A 25,320-nucleotide genomic window follows, 5' to 3' on the forward strand; every position below is an offset into this window, starting at 1 on the left:
GCTTGTCAAGATACTCAGTTCCTGTTAAAATCGGGCCTCAGCAGGGAAGAAAACAGAGGAAGAAAAACTGTCCAGTGCAGGGGCTGGTGTCTGTCACCTCCAGGTGACAGGAGAGCCTCTTTGAGGGTGATATCAGGGATATCTGCAGATACTAGTGAAGTCACCGCACCAACATTTCCAGCTGTTGAGCTGATTCTTGAAATTGCTGGCAGAGATGCCCTCCAACCTTAGAGAGGACAGTGCTTGAGGAGAGCACAGGAGAGGTGACTGAGCGACTGACAGGAGGTTTCTGTATCACAAACTATAGGCTATTTCCTTGCCCTGTGTCTGAGGGATAATAATTTGCCCCCAGTAGCAAAGACTCCTAGAGGCCTAAACGGACCCTGTTAACCTAAACACCATCTTCTGTTAACGGAGGCTATTGCTTGTTTCCTGTCTTCCTACATTAATTGTGTAACGTGTCAGTAAGAACAATTGGCCACACAGGATAGTCCACCGCTTATGCCAGTTCTTCTGTTGCTTGAGTTTCTCTGTGTTTGAGCAATGGGACCAGTCTCAGTGTCAAGGCCTTTACTTGCAGTACCTGCTCCCTCTGGGAACTGTTCATCTGCTTAAAACATCTCTAAATTGCAATTAAAAAAGCCAAACACACTAAGCTGTCTGTGGCAATGTTTCTGTTTGTCAAGGTGACAATTTTTAGAGGTGACTAGTGAGCTTGAGTGACTTATTCTTGACTGCCCAGATTAAAACAACCTGCTGTTCAGCATGCGCTCTGGGCACTGAGTATTATTCAGCTCTTTCACGGTATCTGAAGTTATTAATCACAAATGGAGGCATCCAGAAATTCCTGATCAGTTCTGAAACTCATGGCCTCATTTAGCTTTCATAACAGCTTGTTTCTTACAAAATCTGATGAAAAGCCAAATGAGCGTGTGTTTAAATGATCCCTTGCCTAAACTCTCATGAAAATTTCAGATGGGATGAGAAAGAGGAATGCCGCAGAGGGCAGCTGGTGTGAAGTTGGCTGCAATTTAGAGACTAAAGTAGTGTAATCAGCAAACACTCAGTCACTTTAATGCTTCTTAAGTGAAGTCCAGCCTTTTGTTTTCTGACTTAACTGCTCTCTTGCATCTGTCCTAATTGTTCCCATACAAAAACTGGAATACAGTTGAATTTCAGTGCACCTTGATTTTCCTATTTGGTAAAAACTGTAATTAAGAACAAAACTGTGGGTCCTCTTGATCCATCTAATATGCTTATGAAGAATCAGTAAAAGCTTCGTAAATTGTTAAAGGTCTTTGAACATGTTGATCAAGAAGATCCAATTAGATTTCTGAAAGGCCTTTGGATGGTCTCTCATTAAAGTTGCCGAAATAAACCCCACTTTCATGCAGGGATATCAGAAGAAACTCGTATGTAAAAAACCCCTCCTGTTTCAGTGTTGGGAGACAAAAGTCTGGGAATGGGAGTGTGCTGCTGGCAGTGGGAGGATATCACCAACGCATCGAGCCCGTATCTGGGAAGGGGGGTGAACTCTGCGATGACAAAGTTTGCTGTTCAAGGTGGTAAGAGGGAAAGCTCTTTGCAGAAGGTTAGAAAAAGACGTCCTGCACTCCGTGATGTGTGAGGAAATGACAGAGGAATGCTGCGTGGGGAAATGTGTCGTAACGCGTGTGGGGAAAGCAGTTTTAATTTTACAAGTACATTTAATTTTTACATGTACATTACAAAATGACATTTACATGTAATTTACATTGACAGTGCTGATTTCTGAGGTAACCGTCTGAGAATGATATCCTAGGTCTGTATTAGGTTAGATGATTCTATGGAAAAGGTGGCTCACTGTTGTCTAGTGGCTAAAAAATGCTGAATGAAATTTAAGCATTCCTGGGAAATTAATAGAGAACAGGCCAATTTTTTCTTCAGTATGTGAAAAACTAGTAAAGAAACATATGAAGATGAGTGAGGTGAACAGACGTATGAACGCTTTCCTTAGAGTAAATGTTCCAGGATTTTTCAGCTGAGGAAGAATGACTGAGGGAGTTAGGAGAGAATGAATTAAATCATGAGTGGCAAAAAGAACAGACAGGGAGATGTGTTCACACTCACATCTAGTACAGGAGCAAGGAGGCATCAAATGAAGCTAAGGTTGCAGCAGAAGATGAGGCATTTCATGTGGTATAGGATGTGAAACTTCGTCATAGGATGCTGTTACCCTAAAGTTTACATACAGATCAAAAATGGTTAGACAAATGATTGGAAAAAAAGCTGCATCAAAGACTGTAAAACACAAAGCTATCGCTGAGGAGGTCAGAGCTGCACGTTGCTGGAGGGTATAAAAGGGTGAAATATAAAGGTATTACTGCATGCTTGCCATTTCTTGTACTCTTTCCCAGGCACTTGCTATTGGCCAAAAGCCTTTGGTCTGTTATAGCACAGTGTAGCCACTACATAAAAATATTTATCACAGTTTATCTCATTTCTGTCTTGTTTCCACTCCCCTAAATGCAGCTTCTTTGACCCCACTTGTTTTCTGTTTTGCCTACTGTTTTCTTGCAGGGCCAAGCAACGTCTGAAGAGCTTTCTGCTGCTGTCCTGTTAATGCACTGTGTGTCTTCATGGGCTGAGAGTCTGTAAAAACAGGATCCATTGGGAAGCTTTAGTACATTGAGGTAAGACATTTTAGATAGTTAGTTTTCTTAAATGCATTGCATGGTTACTTGCAACAAAAAATCAGGCTGGGTTAATTGACAGCATATACATTTAAACATCTAAAGGGAAAATTCTCAGAAGTACCTTGGGATTTGGGAATATTTACACTACAGAAAGTGACTTTTTTGTAAATACCTTCCCTCGTTAGAGCTGGAGTTTTTCCTGTTTCAGAACTTCATCCTAAATTGAGACAAGCATCCAAAGTAGAGCTTCATCACACAATGGCAATTCTGCCTGAGTTTCATGCCAAAGTTGTGTTATGAAATGTTTATGACAGCAGTGTCAAAATGAAATGTTTCACTACTCTTGACCTTGAACAAGAAATTCTGTAGCGGTCATTTTTAGATAAATTTTCTAGTCTGTCAACCAGGGGAGGAAAAGAGAAATTTAAATAAAATTGCATTTCCCAGGGGGGAAAAAAGATGTTCTTTTTAGGGGGGTCGTCTTTCCCACCAGACTCTTAAAATACTGTAGTCACCTTTACAGACACATTGCCAAAGGCAGGTCCTTAGCTCCGTAGGGAATATTTTCTTCACCCAGAAAGGATTCTGGGGGTCCTGCTTATCTGCATTTCGATCCCAGTCCTGTGAGCTACTACAGTCCTAGTTTGTGTGGTACAAACTGTGAAGGAGGGTAGCACCAGGTTTATGCCTGCATCCTCGTGGTGCTTCATCCAGTTTAAATGGCAGCTGAAACCTCTCGCTTCTTTACAAACTCCAGCACAATTCTCAACAAAGAGCTTGCAGAATTAGTCCAGAAATGAACAAATCGATGACTTGCCACCTAATAGCTTTTCTATAGCTAAAACTAGTAGGTTAATAATGAGCATGTGTGGAAATGCTCATATAATCTGATTATATCTTTAGAGAAGTTACAGACGTTATCCCCCCGGAAATGGTGATGCTACCTGCTTGGGGAATACACTAAAAAAAAAATAAAAGCAATGCAAGGATGTAGAATATATTATGTTGGACAATAAAAGTTGTAAAGAATCGTATTACATGTTGCTGCTGGGTTCTTTTTTGGTGTGGGTTTTTAATATATGTGCTCCTATTTTTAGAGTTTTATTCTGAATCTTGTAATATCAACCATTCCGTTTTGGTATGAGCTCTTTTCTATTAGCAGTGATCAAAGTGAAATATTTCATTTGAGTGAGAAGGGGAGACACTTAAGATGAATGAGATTTTGCTGTATTTGGAGAGTTGGATGTTTCTGATGTATGATCTGACTTAAAGGTTAGAAAATTCATTGCACAAAGCAGTTTGTTTATAAACAGATAATAAAAGAGCATTAACATGAAAAGCTTAGAAAACAATTTTTAGCCTCTTTCAGATACATTTTATACAAACATTCCAAGAGCTGTTAAGGCTTATAAATAGCTCTTTGGGGGCTTGTTTAAAAATTGAGCCTATACATTATTTTCTTAAAAATCAAACTTAGCTCCCTGAGAGTTACAGAATTCAAATACAGGGCTGCTTTAGGTAAATAGGAAAAGACTCACTCTCGTTAGGTAGAAAGCAGGCTGTCTTCCTGCCCTTGGTTAATTTATTGATAAACACAGGCTCCTGATGTTCCCAAGAAGTTAACAAACTGAGCAGAGATCAATATTTTGATTAAAAAACAAACAAATAAACCAAAAGAAAGCAAACAAAAAACCTCTTAAGGATTGCACTTCCTTCAGCAGCCTTGCTCTTCCTGTGACTTATTCTTTTGACTGGAGATGGTCTTTTCTCTAGTCCTAATTGTTCACCTTTGTGTTCTATCAAATGTGCAGCAAATTGACACAGGGTTAATTGCAAACCACAAAAACAGTGCTGGGTAGAACCTGTTCTCTGCTGTTCTGTTTTATTCAAATGAAAGGATAATATGCTAAATGCTTCTTGTGAAGACCCTGTTGTGAAAGGGCTGTTGTTTTGTCGGGGCTCAGATTTGGTAGTTCACAGATACAGTTCACAGATGCTGGTACATGTTACACTAACGGGTGGCTCAAGGGTGAAGTGCTGAACTGCAGAAGGTTTTAACCTGCAAGCACTTGCAGACGCTTTTCCTCCATGCAGAAGTAGTGTCTGGGACAACTGTAGCTAACGTCCCTCAGCGAGCAGAAGTAAATCTCATAGCCTTTTCTCTTCAGCCCTGACTTCCAGTGCATTTTTCTGCATTGACACCATGGGGCTTTGAAACAGCTTGCACATAGAGAATGGTCACTCCTAGACTTAAATTAATTTCATGAGAAATATTAACATTTAAATCATGTTAACTAACATTAATATGATTTACATGGTTTAAGACCAATTTTGAGCTTATGAGAGCTGTAGAAATAATTTAAAAGATAAGCTGGTACTCCCCTTGAGGATTTGACTTCAAGTCCACTAAAGGCAGCGGGTGTCCTTGAACTGGCTTAGATGGCTTTGAATCAGAAGCTAATTTCAGACCAGCCTTCCTGGCTATCCCTCCGCTGCTCATTCTGCTTCGTGATGACTTCTTTGTGCTGGGTTGTACATCAGTGTCATGCAGAGCAAACCCCGTAACGTCCCTTTTGCTGTTCTGGATCATGAGGCAATGAGCCATGTGCTTGCTAGATGGTCATAGGAAGATTCAATCTATTTTTAGGGCGATCTTGTTCCCAGGAATAAGGGTAATGTATGGCCTTTAGGTTTGAGTTTTGCATTATATGAAGATGTAAATGTCTAAAATGGATATTCTAACATACTTTTTACTGACTTAACATTTAACAGACTAACACATGTGATGCAGCTACAGATAAAATCTTTGTATGTTTGACTGAAATCACTGGGAACCTCTAGAAAAACAGACCACTTTTTGGTTTCAAGGGCCCAGATAAGTAATCAGCAGATACAAATTGGTGTGTTTTTATAGGTGAACTAAAAGATGACAAAGAGACCATAGGCAATCAGTTTTTATGCAAGGTATTTCCAACTTCAGTGCAAATATTTCTATTTCATGTTAATGTTCTGCATGATGTGACCCAGTAAGTTGACCTATCTTATTCTAAGTGGCTCCCTCTTATAAGACTTAAAAAGTGAATTGATTTCCCTTCAGTCATGTAATAAGCATCTGTCTCAGATCTAGCCTACTACTACTGCTATATTGACATATGTAAACCTCATTTTAATTAATTAAAATGGGTATTTGGTTATTCTCCCATTTGTCTATAGGTTAATGGGAGAATGCATTGTTTTAATTACCTCAGTTATTTATTTTGTCGCTACAAACAGATATGAAAATAATCGTCAGTATCAGAAATGTTCTTTGGAAGAACTGTTGATATTATCAGTATCTTGAGAAGCTTAGCAATTTAGTTCTTGGGTTTTAGTAAGTTTGAGTGTATAAATTCCCTTTAAGTAGCATCTGCACTTGTGCCTAAAAGCAAAGATTAAAATGCCTGAAAGGATGTTTTGCTTATTTATTTATTTATCGTTTTTAATGAGTATGCTTTCTTTTTTTTTTTTTTTAATCTAGATACAACAATGATGGTCCATATGCTACTCTGGTGGATTCTAAAAGGGCTTTTTCTCTCTTTTCTGCTCAAAACTACTCTGTCCCTAAATCCAGATGATCCAAACGTTTGTAGTCATTGGGAAAGGTAACGTATAACATGCCATTTTTGGGTTGATTAGCAATTTCAGATCTGTGCATTTAAAAGGCAACATAAGAATGATCATTTGCTAAATTGTGCCCTGCCTCACAGAAGAACCTTGATTTGCACAACAGAAATAACATTAATGAGGAACTTTGGATTATTTTAGAGTTGTTTGAAAGTTAGAGATGTAGATCATGTAATACTGTATTGCCTCCTCTCAGATCTGCTTGGGAAAGCTCCTCCACAGCTTCTGCTCGAGGGCTGCACAAACATCCTTCCATTTATCATGGAAAGGCCTAAGGAAACGGTGGCCTTGTTCTGTCTTCCCTTTTATTCGGGGTTGTTGCTGAGTATGATTTAGACAGTGGGACTAAGTTTTAAGCCTTTCCCGATGCAACATGCAGGTTTATACTGTGTTCCCTGAACTTTGTGACTTTATCTGCCGAATTCCTGTCAGCATCAAAGTGTCAGCATGAAAGCACTGAGAATTAAAGGCCGTGGTAATTCTGTTCTTTTTCTTGTCACAATGTTCTAGTCCTAAAAGTGAATCTGCTCAAGACACCTCTTACAAATACACAGAAACCCACTAGCTTTGATTCAGATTCATGCAGAGGCTAAAGTTGCTGCACTCTGAAGTTTAACTTGCTAAATTTCCAGTTCTGTTCTCTGGATTAGTTTCACACAGATATGAGTTGCTGTATATGTTAGCAAAATTAGCCCTTTAACAAGAGGAAACATGGATACATAGTTTAATAGCTCAGTGTTTTCATTTTAGAGGCCTTAATGAGAGATTTAACTGCTTGTAGGTCATGCAACAGCAAAGCAAAGACTCTACATTTTCAGGAATCAGATTTTGCAGTCTGTGTGGTGAGATGAAGTGCATTCAGAGCACAGGAATAAAATATTGATTTTGTCTGAAGAAAGTCAGCAACCTAGAGACCCAATCAAGGAGAAACAAAAATTAAATACCAAAATTGATTGGTTGTACTGACCAAGATGACTTTGTTACTTAGATGTTAATAAATCAAAGGGAAAAGATTGTTAGGGCAAGCACTGGGTAACAAACAAGATCATAAAATAATAATTAAGAATTGTGTGTTACTGTTTTTCATAATGAGCCATGTAAGTATTTTTCTTTTTGGTATTAGTAAAAAGCTCTGTCCTCCAAACCAGCAAACTGTGAGAGAGGACAAGGACAACAACTAGTAGGATCTTGGCTTGTCTAGAAGGGGCCGTGGAAGCAGGGCAGTAATAGCTCAGTGTTCGATTTGAAGCCCATCAGACCCTTTGAGCAAATATTTTGGTATTCCCTGTTACTTAGGTCTCCCAACCCCTAATCACATCAGCAGTCTCATTGATGAGAAGGAAATCACTTGGATGATTAAGACAGTCGATATAATGAATGACTCGGAGAGTTAATACCTGGGTCTTGACCCTGCCTCAGATGATTGCAGTATGATTCACCAAAGATACTGAAGATCTGATAATGCTGAGCTTGTTACCAGATCAGAGGCCTAGATTATGAGCCTCTTAACTGATACATGTGCTTACTGCAGGGAGCTGCAGTATTCTAAAGTGACCAAGACGAACAAATCAATGGGATTTCTGTTCCTAAATCATGGGAGAGGCCCACGCACTCTAAATGTAACCCTAATAATTAGGGTAGCACCTATTCCATGAATAAGCACTGCTTTGAGGAGGAGGTTGCTGAAATCTTAGTAATGTAATTTTTAAACAATTTGCCCGATTTTTGCTTGTATTTACTTTGCTTCGTATCTACTCATTTGTATAAAGAAGGATAATCACATTCCAGCCATATTCCAAAGGCTTCCAAATCTACAGCACAACTGAACTCATGATGTTACAATTTTCAGTTAGTCTGAGGTTATTTCTGCTACAAATTAGAAGGATTAAACTTCTGCAGTTTAAAAATAAACACTCCTGAGCTTTCTACAAATTATGCTGTTTGATTGGTGCACCCAATATTATTTGAAGTAATGATGCTCGTTCATCATAAAATGAAATGTGAGGATTCCATCATGCTGGCAAAACTCAGCAGTGCTGAGCTAATGTGAGCTCTTATTAACATCATGATATGGCAGCAAAAATGGAGCCCTGAGCAGGAAGGCGATTGAGACATTCTGGAAACAGGGTGCTTCTCTCTCTTAAAATTGTCATTGTGTAGTTAACGAAATACCCTTTCACCTTCTAAAACAAACACGAATTTTGGTAACATTTGTTTCTAATCCTGGAGGGAACGGCCTTTTACGCAGACTGAAATCTCTGTGCTTGATTCTGTTAAGGAAACCAAGTTAGAAGCATTTCTAAAACCCTGAGGAAGAGCTATGGTTGACTCTGGTTTTCAAAATATTGAATATCACCTGGGAGCATAGTTAAAAGAGGGAAGGGGACAGAAACCCTTTTTTTTTTCTGATTTTGAATAAGGCCTATAGTTTCTAAGATCACTGATTTAATTATTTCTCTTACAGTATTTAGATGAGTCGCATATCTAGGGAGCCAAAGCTTTTCAGGTTGTAATGAACAGCCTTTCCCTTTCTTTCTTTGTCTGCTCCCAGCTACGCTGTGACAGTGCAGGAATCTTATGCTCATCCTTTTGATCAGATCTATTATACAAGATGTACTGACATACTGAACTGGTTCAAGTGCACTAGACACAGGTAAGAACTAATCCCCTGACATTTTGATTTTACTTGGCCTTTTTATCTCTTTACCATGCTTTAATGGTACTCTACTACTGGTATGCAAGAGAGATATGTTTTATTGTAATTATTACGTTGGCCATTATCTGAAGTAAAGAGATTTTTGCATGGAATGTAATTAAGATGAATGGTAGCCCCTCTTTTAAGGGGCCATTGAGGTGTATGCACCTTGCCATTCCCTCCCTGCCACAGACACGCACGGTTGGAGGTATCTGTTACGTACCCAAAGTCCAACCATCCTTGCTGAGTGATCAGCAAGGGTCAGGTTTATGACAGGAAGTATTTGCAGAATAACTGAAGAATTAGCCACACTCTTGGCACATTACTATGTGTGATTTGGTCTCACTGTGGCACCTTTGCATTTGGAACGCACGTTGTCCACGGCCTCAGAACCAGGCTTCACCAAGCAAAATGTGTGTTACGAGATAGACTAGCAGAATAATCTATGTTATGCTCAGCCCCCTTCCTTTCTTTGGGCAGTATATGGTTTAATTGTTTGGTGAGTTTGTTCTCCACGGAGCTATGTGAAAGTTTCGCCACTGCTTAGAAAATACAATTGTATCAATTATTTCCAAGGTCTCCCTTTCTCCTTCAGCCCACTACTGACACTTGGGGATCAATCAGATTAGTGATAATTAGAAATGGATTGAAAATCAAATAAAAAAGGATAGGTCCATTCCTAGCACTGAATGAAAGTTGATAATCCTCAGCTAATTTTTCTTGGGCTGCAAGATATCAGCTGTTGTGCTCAACCCGATTTTGAGTGGAAGAGTTTTCTAATAACTATCTGTTACATTTGCAGTCTTTCAGGGAGGAGGTGTCATGTTAGACAGCTGTTTGGTACTGTAAATTCCCATGGTTGAGTAGGAAAGAGGCTGTTCAGCACCATTCCAATCTGGCTGTGGGATTTTAGCTTTTAGCTGTAGTGTTACAAAGTATGGGACTGAACACAGAGCTCTCTGCACTATTGTGTTGCTTGGAATGCAGTTAATCAATTTGTCTAACGTGCATGACGATAGATTTCATTCAATTTATGTAATTTCAAATAAATTGACACCAACAAAGCTGTTTTAAAGTGTTTGCTCTTAAATATTCTTTGTTAAATATTCACTTTCTACTCTGGTATCATAACTAATGCTATGAATAATCTCAAAATACTACAGAATGCTTAACACTTTTAAAACATTTTTGCGCTACAGGATTCTGGTAACAGAAACATATTTTATGCACTGAATTGGGCCTTTAATGTCATTTTGCAAGGCACTAATGCCTTGGAAGGGTTACCAAGTAGAAAGAAATCACTTTGGGGTTAAATTCAAGTTTTGTGGATCAAGAACACGTTCCATTGTATAATTTCTGGAGTAGCATGCTGACATGGTCGCATCCATGGAAGATCCTGTTGATCCCATTGCTGATATGCAGAAATGAGTATCTTTTTTCTTGAAAAAAACTCCTTGTCCACGCTGGAGGACTGGGGCAATGTTTTAAGATAGCAATCCTGGGGAAGGCTGTGGTGATGGACCGTCATAAATACTGTGTTGGTAGCAGAAGGTATATTTCAAGTTTCTGAACAAATATTGATTATTTTTATTGTGGCTTTTAATACCAAAACCTTTCATACATTTTAAAATAATTATTGAATGCCATCCTTGCTATAATTTAACACAAATATAATTCCAACAGTAGGCATTGATTTTCCATATTGTCAAATGGCTTTCTGTCTTGCGATTTAGAATAAGTTATAAAACAGCCTATCGAAGAGGACTGAGAACGATGTATCGGCGAAGATCCCAGTGCTGCCCTGGCTATTACGAAAGTGGAGACTACTGTATACGTATGTACCAAGCTTTGATTCAGATCTGACGATGAAATATAGTTATTTGGAGGAGGTGCATTACAATAGTAATATTAAGGGCTTCTTTTCAGAGCTGCCCAGAAGTTTTAGGTCCCACTAATTTCCGTCAGAACTGCAGACAGAGCGTTTCATTTCTATGCCTTCCAAGCACATAAGTAAAGTTTCCATGAAACAACTGTGGAGAGTGTTTCTTGGATCAGACCTTACCTTGAGGAGTGATTATCTAAGTATGTGGGAATGCTAAGGAACAGGGAGAACTTACAGCACCCTCAGGACTGAACTACTCCATAGTTTAGGAAGAAGCACAAAGTTTCTGCCTCTTAGTTTTGAAACTCTCATTACTTTTTAACCTTATTTTATTCTACTCGGAAAGGGTAGAGTAGAATAAATAGTAGATTTCTCTTTCATAAGAGCAGATTCTACAGGTAAGAACATTTAAGTATCATCATGTTTCATATGGTTCCTGTCAATAATTTTACTCTTTTTAAAGTGTCAGAAGAGCCTTGTCCTAATTGCACTGCATAAGCAAATAAAAAGCTCTGGAGTGTGTTAGGGCAGCAAAAAGCAAAACAGAAAGTTCAGCAAAACCTAAGAACTTTTTTAATTAAAAATGTCCTCTACTCTAATATTATTCTTTTCAGTATTGCAGCTTTCTAAGTTGTTTGAGTCAGGAGGCATTTGCTAGACTGGGCTCAAAGGAATGAAAGCTGGGAACCTCTTGTCTCCATTTCATTAGAGTGGGATTCTGACACAAGAAGAGCAAGAAATTTTTCACCAGCACCCAAATTTCATTGACAGTTTTAGAATGCAGTGGAATAATTTAAATGTAAAAATGATACAGCTATCGAGCTATCTTTAAATATCTTGACACAGTGCTTAAAGACTGTATCTGGCTGTCTGTGATGGTGCTTGTATTTGAGTACCTATATTGTGCTTGTATTGTAATATTTGAGCACTTTGAAAACATGAATGAGCCCTAATCTCATTTTAAATACCCTTTGTGCTGGAGTTACTGCAAAGAGGCTTTGGAATGTGCAAAGTTGGCCACCCTTTGAGATAAGGGATTAGAATTAGCCTTGATTCACAGAGAGAGGAATAATTTGGTCTTTCAAAGCGCACTGTGTGACTCAAATCCAGGATAACATTTAACAGAACCTCTTGTCTTCACTGAAATCATCCCTATGCTGAAGTATGCATTGCATTTGAATTTCTGACGTGTCAACATTACTATAGTGGCTGTTGCACATAATATTATTACCACCTTGAACTTTGTGGCTCAAAATCCTGTCTGGAGTAGAACATACTTATTTTCACTTTGCTCTCTGCAATGTATTAATTTTTTTTAATTGCTCCGTTGGTAGCAACAACAGGAAAATTTTGCAGACTTTCTGATTCTTTGAGAAGGCAGAAGTTCTTGCTGTATACAGGATATTAACATTTATTTTAAAGGGCTTTTTCCTTAGCATTATTCCTTAGCATTACCTGGCACGGCTTGTCTTTATGCTATGGAGGAGCAGTATACAGCACACACTAAAGGTCTGCTAATGCAGAAAAGTCAGCATGTATCTGATCAAAAGAGAGCTTCTTGTTAGACACAGTGCAGATGAGACTTATAGTCTCTGAGTTACATGGGTAAGAGTCAAGTTCTTCTATTGCATTATTCGCATGGTCATAAATGCAGAGTGAATATAAAGTGAGAATACCTAAGGAATGTTTTCCATGTATCTTGTTCCTAAGAGGTGGGAGCAGCCAGTGTGACCAAGAGGGAGATGGTGTTAAGTAGGTAGTTCTCCATCATGATACATAGTAGTGTACTTGGTCTTAGTGTTTTGGTACTACAAAAAATAGTACCAAATAGTACCGAGTAGTACCAAATAGTGTTCTTTAAAAGATACCAGCAAAACCAACAAGCCAACAAACCTCCAACCCTGCAAAGAACAGCTTGGAGGCACAAACATATTTTGCCAGTGTGATCCCCCCTCTTCCCATCTCATCTTTTTTGTGTGTAACATATCAAGCCCCAGCCCATTCCTGTTTTTTTTTTTCCCAAGATATGTTCCATCTCTAGCAAGCAACTTCTCCCATTAATCATTCTCCGTTGTCACCAGTGAATTTCCCTTTCATTCCTTGTGACCCTTCCCTGTTTTTTCGCTTCCCCCTCCCAACTCTTTTCTTTCAAATGACTTTTTCTACTGCTTTCCAGCAAGGCAGCCTGCTCCCACATTGCTCTGGTTCAGTGCCTGTCCCTCTAATGGCACATGCTCCGAGAGGAAGGGCAGGAGCACCACGAGGAGGATCCCGCGGTGCGGGCGGAGCGGCGGCTTCTCCTCCATTAGGAATCCCGGGAGCCACGAGAGCCCGGGAGGAGAGGAGACGTCCCGCAGCGAGGCGGATGATCAAAAGAAAGTTTGATTAAAAAAACAGCGTCGAGTAAAGGCTAATTGCTTCTTCTTTCATTAATAGCAGCCTTTATTTCTTGCAAAAGTTAAATAGCTTTGTAATTAACAGTGACATGTTTAGACTAGTGAAGGCTGAGTTTAAATCTCTATTAATGACTCTTTCTTGGATTTTAAAGCAGGAGTGAAGGCTTTCAGCTACTGTTTTGATCTTTTCCCGTTTTGCTTACTATCTTTTTAAAGGCATATCAGACATAAGTTTTTTTTTTTTTTCTTTGTCCTCTTGTTGGGACTTCCTAAATGGATTAACACTAATAAAATCTACCCTATTTATTTCTAAATGATCAGGTTAACCCAGGACATTTTGCTCTGCCATTCCTCCTGTGGTGTCTTCTCCAAACTTTTGGTATCTCCTTATGCTGCTGCCATCTGAAATGTTAGACACAGATTAAATAACTTTTAATTTTTACTGGTAAATCATAAATCTGTGCAGTCCTTTGGTCCTTAAGCTAAGCAGTTTTGAGGTATGAATCTTTGTGCCTACAAAGGCCTGGAAATATTTTGCAGTGGTATATAATATTAAAAATAAAGTGAAACGAATGAACATGAAAAATTCTGCAAACATACATCTGCATTTTTCTTCCACTGATGTCTTGGAAATGGTTGCTGCTGTTCTGATAGTTCTGCAAAATGACTCTCCCCTTCTCTGAATGCGTTTGTACATGACATAGCTTTTCACCAAGCGCTCTCTGAAAACAAACAGCATAATCTTGGTAGTAAATCAGAGCAGCTATGATTTACTATACTTTATTTGCTATGGTAAGCTTTTGGCAAAGCAAATGCGTAAACTACAGGGTTTCTTTCCTTTTTTTTTTTTTTTTAACAACCACAGGGTTCAACTATCCTTCAGGATTTTCATAAGGATAGTCTAAATTTATCCTGCCTAGATTAGTATCTGGTAGGTAAAGCATCTCTGAATACGTCTTTGCCACTTAAAAAAGAGAGAAATATTGCAAGGCTCTTCTGTGGATTTGCTCTTTGAGTGGATGCTAATTGAATATTTTCCTTTGAAAATACATCAGGTGGAAAGAGACCCTATGTGCTAAATGGAAATCCTTTTGTCTGAAAGACCAGTGCTTTGTTCAGTCTGTCCATTTTAATCTTACTCTTACACTACAGATTTATATAAAAGAGAAGTTTGGTCTAGGTAAAAGAAGGGTCAGAGAGCCAAACCCCAGGAGAAAGGAAGATGGGACAGCAAACAGCATCTAATTATATCTGACTCTGGTAGAGAAAACATCCTGAAAAAAAGCAACTCAAAGTTGGAAATTCACTTTTCTTTGGAGGTTCAGAATATTTTAGTTTTTAACATTACCGTTTTTTGCTTCCATGCCATACATTCTCTTTCTAGCGTATAAATCTATGCAATGTGACAGGATTTAATAGTGACAGGGTTAGTGGTTTAACAGTTTTATTCGCTGCCATTTATCTGTCATTCAAACTGGGCAAAATTCAGTTGTAATAATTGACTATTTCATGGTTCTTTCTTTTCGTGGTCAAGATATTATTGATCTCAGATTGTTTCTCAACATTCAGCTTTCCACATAAAAATTGCCACAACCATCATGAGGGCTCCTTGGTTCCTTTCACAGCTCTTTCCATACAGAAATTCTGGGTCCCACTGGTTGGATCTCAATCTGTCACCTACGGTGGTAGTTCACTCAGGCCACACTTTAGGGACGTTATTATTTTTGCCTGTGGTTATTTGCCCTTCCTGTCAACAAGCTCCTGGCTGACACCCTTCATGAATTTGAAAGACAAATGCAAAATGTTGTTTTAATAGGTGACTTAGTAAAATTATGCAAATTTGGGAGTTGATTTCTATAGAGATTTTAAATAATGTTCCTTCAATTGTGTAATTCTTAATGAATGTACAAACTTCATAGCACAAAGCATGTTTTTATATTTTAGTAATAGGAAAATTCATACCTCAGGATTGCATTCAGATTTACAAGGTTATGTGTCTAGTGCAGTTTTTGTAATCTTTGAAAAGGCTCCTTTACTGGAGACATATGGCTAAATTGTTAAACATCTGTACTATAGAAGTAACAATTTGAAAGCTTCCTGCCATCTGTATGAATTACAATACTTCAATGCATATGTTGCAATAACACACCGACACCACAGTCAAGTGCACTTATGATGAAAAGGAAAATAATAGCTTATGTGATCAGTGCAAAAGTTGTACACGCTTAGAAAATGTTGAATCAGCACTTTAAGCATCCTGAATATTCATAATATTTGCTCATTTGTCAGGTTTGTTGATCATTTTAGCTTCATAAGGCAGTAGCTTATTAACATTTTAGAAGAAATGTTATCCCCTACTTCTCACCTCAAATTTAAATTTCTCTTGGCCAGCATTCCTGTAACCTGAAAATATATTGTTTGAAACCTGCCGGACTTAGGAAATATATTTTTCTTATCTTTATAGACAGACATTACAGCTGGTGCTAGTGCTTTTTGTGAGAGCCTTCTGTTACATTATTCAAGTCCAGGATTCTGTGCATCAATATTGCAACATAAATTAAGGGAAATGATATAGCAGTGCATAGATACTTTATATCAGGGGACATCCTCTTTCTGATCTGAGATGTACGAAGACAGGAACATGGTGTGGAAGGCCGCTCTGTGTATAGCACCTTTAATTGTAGGACTGAAGTGACAGTGGGTGACACTTTGAAATTCCTCTCTTTATATGCACTTACCATGAATTCTTTTTTTTTTTTTTTTTCTCCACTAAGTAATGTAGGGAAAATAACTTGGGTCCTGTGCCTCCCTTATGAGCGGAAATGGTCCACAGGAACTAAGAAATTCTAATTCTAATAGTAGTCGTCGTTGTTGTCGTGTTATCGGGATGCAGTGACGGGGAGCAATCCCTGCTCTCGTTATTAAATGAGCAGGCAGGTAGAGAAGGAAGAACCAGAGCAGCACTAAGCAGAACTGCTCATCTGTACTGTTCTTCAGCCACATTTGCTAACCGTTTAGCTGAGTGTAATGGAAGGGCCTTATGCCAGTGTCTCATACACCGTGTTGGAGAATGTGGTTTAACCCAGACAACTCTGGGCTTTACTGCAGTTAGGTTCAAATTCCCCAGACTCACTGCGTGAGCTAGGGAGGCTCTCGGCTGTACTGCTGAAATCAGTCTGCTCTGTTTCTCCTTGCAGTTATGGAGTCATTCACAGCTTTGAATCCAGCAGAGGCCTTTGCTTGTCCGTTCTTGAGCACTGCAGGTTCCTTTTGGAGAGGAAGAGAGGGGCCATCATTTTGGGTGGGTCAGTTCATCCTGTGCCATAAAGACACTATTTTGGGAAACTATTTAGGATAAAGATACCTCTTTGATGGGAAGGTGCAAAAATCAATTCTCATCTCCCATAGATGAGTTATTTGCAGTCAGCTTCTGGATGCTGATGGATTTACAGACCTGTAAGTGGGGAGTGGTAGTGGAGTAAAGGATGGAATTAACAGAAAAAACGCAATAGAAGGAGAAGAAGCAAAATGTTCATGCAGGGGAATGAGGACAGCATAAAAAGACAAGGTATGCCAAAGCTTTATAATCTCTCAAAGGGCTTAATAAATATCAGAGGAAAAATTATTCTGACATTATTGGTAGTCAGAAAAAGATCTAGGCTGTTGCTTTATAGATAAGCAATAAAAAAGCTTTTCTGGTTGCTCTGGACAATCTCAGTTTGGTCACTATAAAAGGAGACCAGGAATGTGGACACAGCAATAGGCCCTGTATGCAGGGCTACTTACCAGTATTCCTGTTAATGTCCTCAGTTCCTGGAGGCTTCATCAGGCTCAGGAAAAAGACCTTGCAATCATGGATGTGAATTCAAGGATACAGCTGTACAAAATTTAGTCTATTAATTTGTCCAGTTCCAGCAAAGGCGGCTTGGTACCTAACTGCTTGGTGGACATCCTCAGTTACTTCATCCCCACTTACAAAACTTATTTAGTACCTCTGGTCCCCATCCCTCTGTCTCCTGCTTTAATGAATCCCAGTGTTGTTATGGCCTTTTTGCACAGATCTCAGATGGTGGAGGGCATCAGCACTGATCTATGGTAGTTAAATTAAGCTGAATGCCTCCATCTCTCCTATAATGGTGGACTTGCATGGACCTATATAAACAAAATACGTGAGTTAATTCCTCTTCAGCACATGTACACACAGGACTTTTGTCCTTTGGCCTCTTCTGGGATTGTGCGCCTTCAGAATATTTTTTCCTCCAGTAGAATTTGAAGTTTGCTGAGAGTTGAGATGTGTGGGAAGCTTGGTTAAGTTCTTAAAGTTAATAAGATCAGGAAGCAGAAGGATATGCAAAATAAAACTTGTTTAAAAATAAAGTTGTCCTCGTGAACACTGCTTCTCCCATTTCATAGATTTATTTCTCTTTTGTTCTGAGGAAGTTTTAAAGCCCAGTGAAAAACAGAGGTGAGGAAGAGAGAAGAAAAAAAGTAACCTAAATCAAGATGTCATTTAAACAGGGCTCCTGGTGTACATACAAAATCCGAGTTAGCACCTTTTTCACTTCCTTCTGTTATATTTTGCCCTGCCTGTTATCCTCCCCAGCCCAGACACAGGATCTTGTCACAGAGCAGCTCTAACCATCCGAATTATCACCTGCAAGGGGACAATTCTCAGGCAGGTCCCTTGCAACTGAAAAGCTGCTCTGGCTGACAGTCAATGCTGCATAACCCAGTGCAGTGTCATAGGGCAGAAATCCAGGAGGTTCGTCCTGAGGCAGCACTATTTTAACCAAGAACCCACTGTGGCTGCTTGCTCTAGAAGCAGATATTCTGCTCTTTACTGTTTACCTCGACATAATTTTTTTTCTTTTTTGATAGGATGGTAACATTCCACTTCATATTTGTGTATTGTTGCACATGCTTTTCACTTTAAAATATGTTTCTTAAGGCTCCCCAAGGAAGTTTTTCCTGAAAATTCAGTGCATTACGGATTTGATCATATAGCAGCTTTTGAATAATTTATCTTAAGCTCAGTATTTCTATCACAGATACTCACTTTTGCAAACTTTGCTTTCCCTAGAACAGTAAGTCGAGTGACGTTTTCAATCTATTTAATCCTAAAGCTTTCATTTTTTTAATCAATTTTTTTTCTTTTTTGAATACAATGGATTGCTTGTATTACTGTAATGCCCAGAAGTGCATGTGCTAATGCAAATACTACTAAAAGACAGTCTGTACTTGACAGAATTTACAACTTAAGTTTGTAGATCGAGTCAAACAGATTCTTTATGCTTAAGAAATAAGAAACTGTATAAATTAAAATATTAAATCTCCTATTAGCTATAGCAAATAACAGTACACTTTAGGTTACAACAACACAATACTTACAATAGCTCTACTGAAGCAAATACTTTCTGATGTGAGTTCAAGATCTGATACCACCCCATCTGCATTCAGAAGATTTAGTTTCTAGGGAATTCTACAATTTAAATGGAATTCCTTGTAAACTCATCACTAAAATGGTCCATAATGATTTTTTTCCCAAAACACTGCATAATAATTTTGTTTATGCAAATACTACACAATATTTATGTAACAGTAAAGGGTTGGCATCTTGAAAAGCATTCAATAGCTTCTGATACCGTAGTTAGAAATTCTTATTTCCAAGTTCCTTCTTCTATTTTTAGTCAACATTATGAATCACAAGAACCAGAGAATACATTTTACCATGTCTCATTAGTAGGAAGTTTCTCTAGACAATTAGTCATTACCGAGAAATCGGGCTTGATCATGAAATCTACTGACCTCCTGCAGTCTAGAGTTAGTGACAGAAATTTTAAATTAGTGGCTTGAGATTAGAATCAACCCTGTAATTATATAATAATTTATTTCTTAGGTCTTTTTTGCAGTTCTTTTCAATAAGTAACTGAAACACAGGTGATCCATTACTATGGTTCCTTTTGAAAAGTGAGAATATTGTCTGCATTTAAATATTCCATTCTCAGTAGTGTTAGTGTACCTCATACATTAACATGATCTTCAAACAGACTATACTTCTATCCTTGATTTCATCAGGGTGACCTTCATTTGCAGCGTGTACCTTGATCTGGAATGAAATCTGAAAGACATTGCTCCTCCAGGGCCCATGCCATATAATAGCTTGGCCTCGGTGACAGATTCGCCTTTAGAAATTTGTCCATATTTATCCTATGTTGGTGAGAAACAAAGAAAAGGATTTTTGCTAGATCGGCTTGATGAAATTTGGAATAAGAATGAAGAGAGATCGTTTGAAAAATCAATGCTTTATTCAATGTGCCACAGGACTAAAAGTCATCTAGGGGAATTGGAGTAACTTAAGGCTTTTTTTAGGTGCTGTACTGCACAAGAAAAATGGCCAGAACTATCATGCAGACCAGACATGTGGACTTGTCTACTTTTGGTCTTTTAGAAACAACATTTTTGATGGATCCATCCTCACTCATATACATAGTAGATATTCTTTGCCTATGAAAATCAATCAACCACTGAGCTGTGTCATTTACTGACAGAAAATGGAATTTTCTTGGCATAAGACCCATCATTCCAGACAAGTCAATAATCAGAGAGCTATGGACATGTGGCAATGCTGTCAGATCCAAAAATAAGTATTTCACAGAAATTGGAATAGGATGGAATTTGTACACGATGAAAATCACGTAATGCGCTCAGAGGGTAGCCCATAACAAAATATGCAGATGCTATAGTTTTTAGAAGAATTCCAGAGAACAGGGCTGGATGATTTCATTGCTGATTTAGACTATTTAGTTCCAAGTCCTACTCATGTCTCTCTCTGTGTTTGCTATAGCACTTCTGAGAATCCAGCCCTTTGCAACTGATGTTATAAATGTTTTCTGGATGATAGCTCATTTGCTTTGACACTGTCCTCTATGTTTCCATCATCACAGTTTAAATGAAGCAGCCATTCAGACAGTGTTGAACGCCTCAATTCTTGGTCAACTTGAGTGATGCTGCCATAGTAAGAAAGCAGAGGTAACCATGATTTGAAATAAGGCAAAACTCAACTAGAAATGTTACTTATTTCTGACTTGCCATTCTTAGTTAATTTTTACCTTTGTATCTCTCTATTGGGAACTCATTTTCCACTCTAACACATCTCCTCGGAGAGCCCAGGTTGTAATGAAGATGCCATAGCTATGAGTGACTAGTGCTGTTGGAGAAGAGTCATTCTTCAGGTGTCTGCTGCTCTCTGCCATCACGGGTTGTTTGGAAGATCAGGTTATGCTTGTTCTTCTGTTCATTTGGCTGCCTCTCCATATGTTGGTAAGAAAGGTGAAAGGCCCAGGGATCTTAGGCACCAGCTTCTTTCGTATTGCCCAGCTTGACAAGAATTTCACTCTGTGAAAACAAAAATATTTCCCCTAAGGGCAGGAGCAGGAGAGCCAAAGATCTTTTCCACTGGTTTCAGCATAGGAGGAAAAGCTGCTGCTTCTTTCTTCTGTTCTCAGAAAAAAAAATTGAGCCTCTTGCTGGCAAATCAATTTTTGACCATGGTGAGTTTTGGTGGAATAAGGTCTGCTAGATAACACCTGCAAATGTAGGGAGCAGGAGGGAGTGCCTAAGAGTAGATGCTAATATTTCTGCATTGCTTAGGAACGTCTCTTACTAAAAGTGCAAGATAAAGTGCAAATTTGACAAATTTGCATTAAGTTTGCATTGATGAATCAAATTTCAGGAGAAAATTAACTTGTGAAAATGTGTTTTCTACTAAATGTTTGAAAGAGTCGATCAATTTACCAAAAAGCAAGGGGAGGAGGGAAAAGAAGGAGAAGGAGGGAAAAAACTTTCCTGGGTCATAGACTGTGCTCTGCTGATTCAGCATCATTCTTGACCTCATTAACAGTTTGAATTAGTGGTAATGATTGTTTTGAACCCTGCAATGAGGCAATGGGAAATCATTTACCAGAAAATGTTAAATGCTGAAAATAATCCCACAAAATAACATTGTATTAGACAATTGATTAGCCGAATTGATCCCAGCGTAAGTCTTTTGCCTCAACATGGTAGAAAGGAATGATTATATCTAGTCGAAGCAATGGCAGAAAATGTATAGAATCAGTGGCTGGCCTTAAACAATCAAGAGATCGCAATATTTAACTGATTTCCAAAGAGTTCTCTGTGAGCTCAGAGTCACATGGCAGGGAAGGAGGCTGAGCCCTAGAAAACACCTCACAGGACAAGTCCAGGAGTCTGCACCATCCTGGTCCCTATGGAGTATTTGGGTAGCAAGAGCCATCCCTGTGTGGACTGCATCTGAGCCTGGTCTGAAGACTTTCCTTTACGTTTGATGTTAGTCATGATTCATTGAATCAGGCATTAGATATAGACATTTTGTCTTCATTGCAGAATTTGCCTAAGTTTTTAACCTTAACTCCCCCACGCCTTCACAGAAACCCTCTTGCCTAAGCTTAGATGTGATTTAGACTTCACCTACAGACCCAGAGGTTAGTGTTGCTTTTGCACAGCCCAGTAACCTGCTCACCCTGCTCACTTTGCAGGGCAGATGCATTTGACTGCTCAGCATCCTGCAGAGCCTTCCCTCAATTCCTGCTTTGTGCTGGGAACCACTGCAAAGCTCCTCTGTTGCTCACCCAGCCAAAGCTACAAAGCAGTTCAGCCCAGTGACCCCACGTCTGCTCTTCTGGCCTTTGCTGCTACAAGGAGGCTGCTTTTCAGCTCTTGTTCAGACATGATTAAATGGCAAGTACTATCTCCCATTTCTTCTCTACCAGAGCAGATGAAGCCAATGAGGCATCAAAATAACACAAAGAACTTATTTCAAGTCTGTTCAATGTGTGACACTCATCGACCTCTCTTTTTTTGCTGTGCTCTAAGCTTTTTCTGTCAATGGCACTATTTTTATGGTCACTGCTGTTATGCCATTCCTTTCCCAGGGGGAAAGCTGAACACCATCTCAGCTGTTCCTAGAACCCAACCAGACCGCAAAACAAGGAAGTGTTCAACAGGTCTTGCTCTGGTTATGGCAACCAGAAAGAGTGACTTGCTTTGCTCTACCCTCGCCTGCCTTCCTAACCCGTCCCCAGGTAGAGCAGGCAGCATGTTTCAGCATGGACTAAACTGGATTCTCACCAGTGCCAGATCCCCCAGTAATCAGTAAACTAGGAGCATCTCCCCTCTGAGGGTGCTGAGAGTGGGAAGCAGCCAAGTCTGACTTGAGAGATATCAGGAGCCCATGTCATCCATCTAAGACACTCACCCATGACAAGAATGTGGGTGTCCGTGAGTTCTTCTCATTAGTCATCAAAGGCCCAGATTGCCACTTATGTGGTAAGAGAAATCTAAGCTGAAATTAATGTAGGTTTTATGCTTATTAACAAATCTTCACCTCCTAAGAGATTCATATAAAGATTTTCAGATGTTTTGTCAATGATGACAGTGACATATGTCAGATTCTTCTCCTGGGAGAGGACAAAATCCTCAAAATGTGTGTCCTCAGTTCTCTTATTTTAGACTTTCACAAGTCATCTCTGGCACAGCCTCCTCCCTAAGCTTTGGCAGGGTGTCAAGACTGAGGATAACACAACCTCGCTGCTATCCTGAACAGATCAATATCTCACTGAGACAGTGGTCAGAAACTCCCCATGCACCAGCCAGCAGGAAAGACCACTAATTCAGATCTGACTGCATGGACATATAATCTCTAATTCCAGATCTGCCAGGAAATGTTATAGCAGAAAATGGAATAAGAATCTAATAGCAGAAAAATGAGTTGATCTTGCATCCCATTGCTGTTATATGATCTGTGTCAATCTCAGTTTTCCTTTGTTCTTATTGATCTCCTTGTTTTTGTATTTGTTATTAATACTTTCATTGAATGCCAAGGGGAGGATGAAAAATAAGGGTTGTATACCCTGAAATAATACATTCCTCAAAATCTGTGCAGGCTTTGAGATCTCTGCATCTATCAAGGCTAGTAAACCCTTTGTTAAAGTGCTATCCAAGGTGGTAAACTGATTTATGAATCCTGAAAGATCAGCACAGAAACAAGTATTAAGCAATGTGAAGAACTATTATTCCACTTCATTGAAAAAAAAGTCCAAGAAGCCAGCTAATGAGCATGGTTCCTGATTGAAAATCAGTGATAGAGAACGAGTCCTGCTTTCCCCAAACATGCTGTAGTCTAAAAAAGGGATTCCAGTTTTCTACCTGGATGCATTAGGTGCAGTCATCTTTCTTCTACTATCAAACCTCCCTTTTCTGAACACATTCTAGGAGATGCTGGCCAAAAGCTGACTGCAGGCTTATCTAATGAAGCTAATATCCTAGACTGAGCACAGCCTGGAGTGAGTCCAGTACATTAAAATGAAACCACCAGAGTGGCCTAAATGAATAGATTCATAATGGAGAAGGGGCAAGCATCTTTTTTAATCTTCTCTGACCTCTCTGCATTATATGAAACCACTGACCATAAAGTAACTGCTACTTCACCCGAAAAAAAAATATTTGTTCCCCTAAAAGTCGCACCAGGAACTGAGAGAATATGATAAAATGGCAAAAAATGTTTCAAGGGAATCCTATTAAGTAGTGAAGGAAAACATCACCCATTAAATTTCTCTTTAATGGAGTTCAGCAATGAGAAAGCATAAGATGGTTAGATGACTCGAATCAGATACCAGCAACATGTAGATAAAATGCAGGTCTACCTTTGGTTCACAGCAAACAAACAAATCTGGTTGGAGTTTGTATAAACTCAGTGTGTAATGGAGAAAAACTGGCTGAGACTACCTAAACTGCAGGTGGGACAGAGAAAAGGAGGCTGTTTTGAAGAACTTGGAGTCATGGAGCAGTGTCTTTTAGCCACATGTGCTGCCACGATGGACTCGCTCATTCTGTGTAGTTCAGAGAAGTGCTTGAATTTCTGTTAGTACCATCTGTATCTTCAACTAATAACGTTTTCTGTTATGTCCAGTTGTCTTGGAGAGTCTCTGCCATGCTGGCACGCCGTAGCACGGCTCCAGTTTTTTATGCTTTCCATCATCTTCTGGCTGCTCCACAGTACTGGACTCTGTTCCCTGGGCGGGAAGCCTGCAGAGCCCAGGAAACTCCAGCTAATGCAGAGCGCTCCAGCCGTCTCCTCGGCAACACTGTTCTCTGCCTCCTACCCCAGGTTCCCTTGGAATTTGTAATTTTACTTGTCTTTGTTTCCAAGATAATTTACTGGTCTGGCACAACAAAGTCTACAAGCTGGAGAGGGAAGGAGACGGGGCTTTGTCGGATCGCTGGCCGTGGGCTCCGTGTTCGAAGGACCACTGTAAATGTCACCACATTCCACCACAAGCACAAGACACCTCTTTTGACTCTACTTTTTTTGAAATAAACGCAAAAGTTATATTTTCGGACAAGTTAGTGAAACCTTCCCAAGCTAAAGCACTCCATTTTCTTTCCTGAAAATGAAACTCTTTTCTAAACGTACTTTCACTCCTGTGAAGAGGCTAAGAAGGCAATTTGTGGCCGTGTTAGTTACATTGCCTAAGGGAGTACTAGAAGTCAATGTGTTGGTAAAGTAGTGATAAGCAGGGTATAACAGTGTGGGTAAAATAGTGTTGTACAGTGTGATTAAACCCTGTAGAATCAGAGAACAGGCCCCCACACAAAAGAATGCAGCACCATGGAAAACTCGCTCTGTATTTCACTGAGGATTGGCCACATATGTTTAAAAAAAAGCACTCTTTGTAATTATAAAGTAAGTGATAATCATCAAAATAATTGTTATAGAATCCTTTTGTTGACTTTATTCCATGACAAGGAGCAGCTCTTGTGTGACCTTGAATATAGTGAAATAACTCATGCTAAACGCATTGCTACAAAGTTGGCATTTTGGCAGGGCTTTGATGTAGGTCATTTTATTACCAGACTGAATCAAACTACAAACTGATCTTAAACTCATGCCAAGAATGCTAATAATAAACTGATCAATGAGGTGCTGGATTG

At 39.2% G+C, this 25,320-nt stretch overlaps 1 protein-coding gene across 1 annotated transcript in view; it reads left to right on the top strand.

Moving 5' to 3' along the window:
• MEGF11 (multiple EGF like domains 11) overlaps positions 1 to 25,320 on the top strand; it is a 243,547-nt gene that overhangs the window by 60,693 nt on the left and 157,534 nt on the right. Inside the window, exons 2-5 of the mRNA XM_088534729.1 lie at positions 2,560 to 2,672; positions 6,193 to 6,316; positions 8,890 to 8,991; positions 10,767 to 10,867. Coding sequence (XP_088390855.1) covers positions 6,201 to 6,316; positions 8,890 to 8,991; positions 10,767 to 10,867 — 319 coding nt within the window. The 5' untranslated portion in view covers positions 2,560 to 2,672; positions 6,193 to 6,200. The remainder of the gene's footprint in view (positions 1 to 2,559; positions 2,673 to 6,192; positions 6,317 to 8,889; positions 8,992 to 10,766; positions 10,868 to 25,320) is intronic.

Source organism: Tinamus guttatus, unplaced genomic scaffold, assembly GCF_059628265.1.
Source record: "Tinamus guttatus ecotype Peru unplaced genomic scaffold, ASM5962826v1 Tinamus_guttatus_pri_ptg000004l, whole genome shotgun sequence".
Lineage (NCBI taxonomy): Eukaryota > Metazoa > Chordata > Aves > Tinamiformes > Tinamidae > Tinamus > Tinamus guttatus.